Source organism: Ursus arctos, unplaced genomic scaffold (genome assembly GCF_023065955.2).
Source record: "Ursus arctos isolate Adak ecotype North America unplaced genomic scaffold, UrsArc2.0 scaffold_21, whole genome shotgun sequence".
Classification (NCBI taxonomy): Eukaryota; Metazoa; Chordata; class Mammalia; order Carnivora; family Ursidae; genus Ursus; species Ursus arctos.
The window spans coordinates 50,696,777-50,700,339 of record NW_026622886.1 but is presented as its reverse complement, the minus strand read 5'-3'; the positions used below and the strand labels follow the sequence as shown (position 1 = coordinate 50,700,339).

The 3,563-nt window shown below is 38.9% G+C and overlaps 1 protein-coding gene across 1 annotated transcript; it reads left to right on the top strand.

Moving 5' to 3' along the window:
- Nucleotides 1–1,566: 1,566 nt before the first annotated feature.
- LOC113255930 (olfactory receptor 6C2-like) lies at nt 1,567–2,505 on the top strand. Its single transcript, XM_026499637.2, has one exon. It carries the CDS (start codon nt 1,567–1,569, stop codon nt 2,503–2,505), a length of 939 nt encoding a protein of 312 aa, XP_026355422.2.
- Nucleotides 2,506–3,563: the final 1,058 nt, after the last annotated feature.

Sequence of the window (3,563 nt, the reverse complement as noted above, 5' to 3'; positions counted from 1 at the left end):
CCCAGGAAATTACTCACTAAAATGTGCTCTTTAATTTAAAACATAAATATTCTGAGATGAATGACATAAGTATGATAATCAGCCTCCAAGACCTTAGGTGAATGTATTTGCCAGATCTCCTACAGCACTGATGGGAAGTTTACCCAAAAGTAATACAGAGACTAAGAGAAGAGTTGAAATGGTCTGGGTATCTTTAGAAGACAAGGAAACACAGTAGATGTGGCAAACTTCCTAATGGGCAAGTGGAAACCAAGAAAACCAAGAAAAAAATCAGTAAAAACTTATTAATTATCTGCTATGTGCCAGGCAAAACACTAGTCCTGGATTTACCGTGGTTTGCAAAACAGATACGGTCTGTGTTCTCATGGAACTTGTATTGAGTAGGAGACGGAGGTAAAAAGTAAAAGAATCTATAATTACCAATTGTAGTAAGTATTCTGAATGAAATAAACAGATCGTTTCTTTTCACAGTGAGAATAGAGAGAACATAGATAGGATTTCCCAGGAAGGCATCTTTGAAGGGGTTATATTTAAGTTGGCACCTGAAAAATAAGATCCAGCCATGCAAGAATGCAAGCAGAGCATTTCAAGAAGAGAGAAAACATTGCAAAAGCCCTGGGGTAGGAAAAACTTGACATCTTTAAGGAACTGAGGAAGATCAGTACAGGAGGATAAGCAAGAGATGAATTAGAATTACACAGCCACGAAATCATAGAGGACCACATAAAACAGAGTAAGGGGGTTGAATTTTATTCCATGGGAAATGGAACCCTATTCGGTGGCTTTAAACACAGAAATGGATCTCATGCATGTATTTTTTTTAAGTAAGCTCTGTGCCCAATGTGGAGTTTGAACTCACAACCCCAAGATCAAGAGTCACATGCTCTACTGACTGAGCCAGCCAGGTGCCCCTCATGTATGGTTTTAAAAGATCACTCTTTTAAAGATCACTGGTTCTGTCTTTAGAATGGACTTGCAAGAGTGTTTTTGTGTAGTTTAGAAAGGGAAGAGAGCAAAAAGGCATGAAGTACTTTGGAGGAGAATGGATTATCACAGTGAGTACCAAGCAGAGGCTGAGAGCAGAAAAAGTTTAACTTCATAAACTTAACTGTTGTCAGTCAGGCCTGTTTGCCTCACGTGGAACCAAGATGACAAGCACAACTTGAGCTATTGTCATGAAATTACAAACCATGAATATTTTTATGATAAGATTTTTCTGTTCATTAACACATAATGTAAAATAGCCTCCTTTCTGGGCTATTCTGTTAATCCTTTTACTATTGCCTTAACACTACATCAAGATAGTACTAAAAATCTTTTATAATAAGAGCCTTCCAGCTGGTATCCAATATAATGCTCAACCCTGGGAGTCAGTAGCATTATTGATTATCAATCAGCTACCACACCAATAACATTCCTGATTAACATGTGACAAATAAAATAAAATCTTGGCTTAGCTAACATTTTCACCTCCACCCACTGCTAACGTGCTGACAGTCTCTCTCTCTCTGATCTGATTTGTCTCTTATTTTTACACACAGACGAGGCCATACTCAGGAATCGGTGATGAAAAATTATACAGCAATAACAACATTCATCCTGGTGGGACTAACAGATGACCCAAATCTACAGATTCTGCTTTTTATTTTTCTGTTCCTAACCTACTTGTTGAGTGTGGTAGGGAACCTGACCATCATCGCTCTCACCTTGGTGGATTCCCACCTTAAAACACCCATGTATTTTTTCCTCCGGAATTTCTCCATCTTGGAAGTGTCATTTACAACTGTCTGCATTCCTAGATTCCTCTACACAATGGCATCTGGGGACAATACCGTTACCTACAATGCATGTGCCACTCAATTATTTTTTGTTATCGTCCTGGGGGCGACTGAATTTTTTCTCCTGACAGCCATGTCCTATGACCGCTATGTGGCCATCTGCAAACCCCTGCATTACATGACCATCATGAACAACGGGGTCTGCATCAAGTTCCTTATTGGATGTTACGTGATTGCTCTAATCATCGTCATCCCGCCATTTGGCATGGGCTTTCAGCTCAAGTTTTGTGACTCCAATGTCATAGATCACTTTGGCTGTGATGCTGCTCCCATCCTGAAGATTACCTGCTCAGACACAGAGCTTATAGAGCGATTTGTCTTGGTCCTGGCTGTGCTGACACTCGTTTTCACCCTGGTGTGTGTAATTCTGTCCTATACACACATCGTCAGGACCATTCTCAGATTCCCTTCTGCCCAGCAAAGGAAAAAGGCTTTTTCTACGTGTTCTTCCCATATAATTGTGGTTTCTATCACTTATGGAAGCTGCATCTTTATCTATATCAAACCTCATGCAAAAGAAGGGGTTGCTATTAATAAGGTGGTGTCAGTGCTTACCACCTCAGTTGCCCCAGTGATGAACCCCTTCATTTATACTCTGAGGAACAAGCAAGTGGTACAAGCTTTCAAAGACATGATCAAAAGGGTTGCATTTATCTCAAAAAACTAAAGGACTAGTGAGGGCAGAATGACAAATTACAAAAGAATTTCTGATCTCCATTTTATTTTTCCCTAACTGTGTATTGTTCATAGTTTTACATATATCACAACCCCATTCTGTTACACCCAGTGCCCACTACTGATGCACACATTAATTTTTTAGCTCAATCTATTCCCAGAAATACATGGGAATAAATATGCAGTAAATACTTATAACAATATACCTGTTATTACTTGCAGAACCAAGAAATTAGACAGTATGAATTTACCACCATGTTAGTACTCAGCTACCCCTCTTTCACTGATATGTCCTGATCTGAGTCCTGAATTTCCCAGGAACATCAGTGAGGATGATCTATGTCTACAGGAATGGCCCTACGATCACTCTATTGGATAAAACTCATTATTCGATCTCTCCCACTTTTCAGGGAGATGTAAATATAGGCTAAAATTTTCCTCTAATATCATAGGCTTAAAAGTTGTACAAGTTCTTTTTATAAAAGCCCAACCTTTTTCTAAGTAGAATTTCACATCTGTGTGTCTCTGTGTATGTCTGTGTGCATTTGTTTCCATATTTGGAATGTCAGCTGATCAGGCTTAAAAAGATTAATGGGACAGATAAAATGTAAGTGACAGCTTATACTTGCATTCTGTTCTGTTACCCAAGTTATTCACTATAATGGCTTTTCTGGGTACAAAAAATCCAAGCTCAATCACAAAAGCTTACAAAATGAACCAATGAATAAAGAATAATTTTTAAGTGTTCAGTTTTTGCCTTTCAACTTAGTGCCTTCTCTCCACTACCTCCTTCTTCTATCATAATTTTCTGTTTATCTGATGCTCCAGAAAGACATATGTTGTTCCAGGAATCAGAAAGTCCAGGTTGCAGCCAGGCTTTTACTACTACCAATTCAGATAAATCTTTTAACTTTCCTCGTCCCTTCTGATTTCAGGAAGGAATAAGGTAGGGGAGCAAGGTAGCTCGAAAACAGGCAAGAAATCCCAGTGATATTTGGGGGTACTGTCCCATGCTGATTTATAAGACTAAAAACTAGGCCATATGGAGCA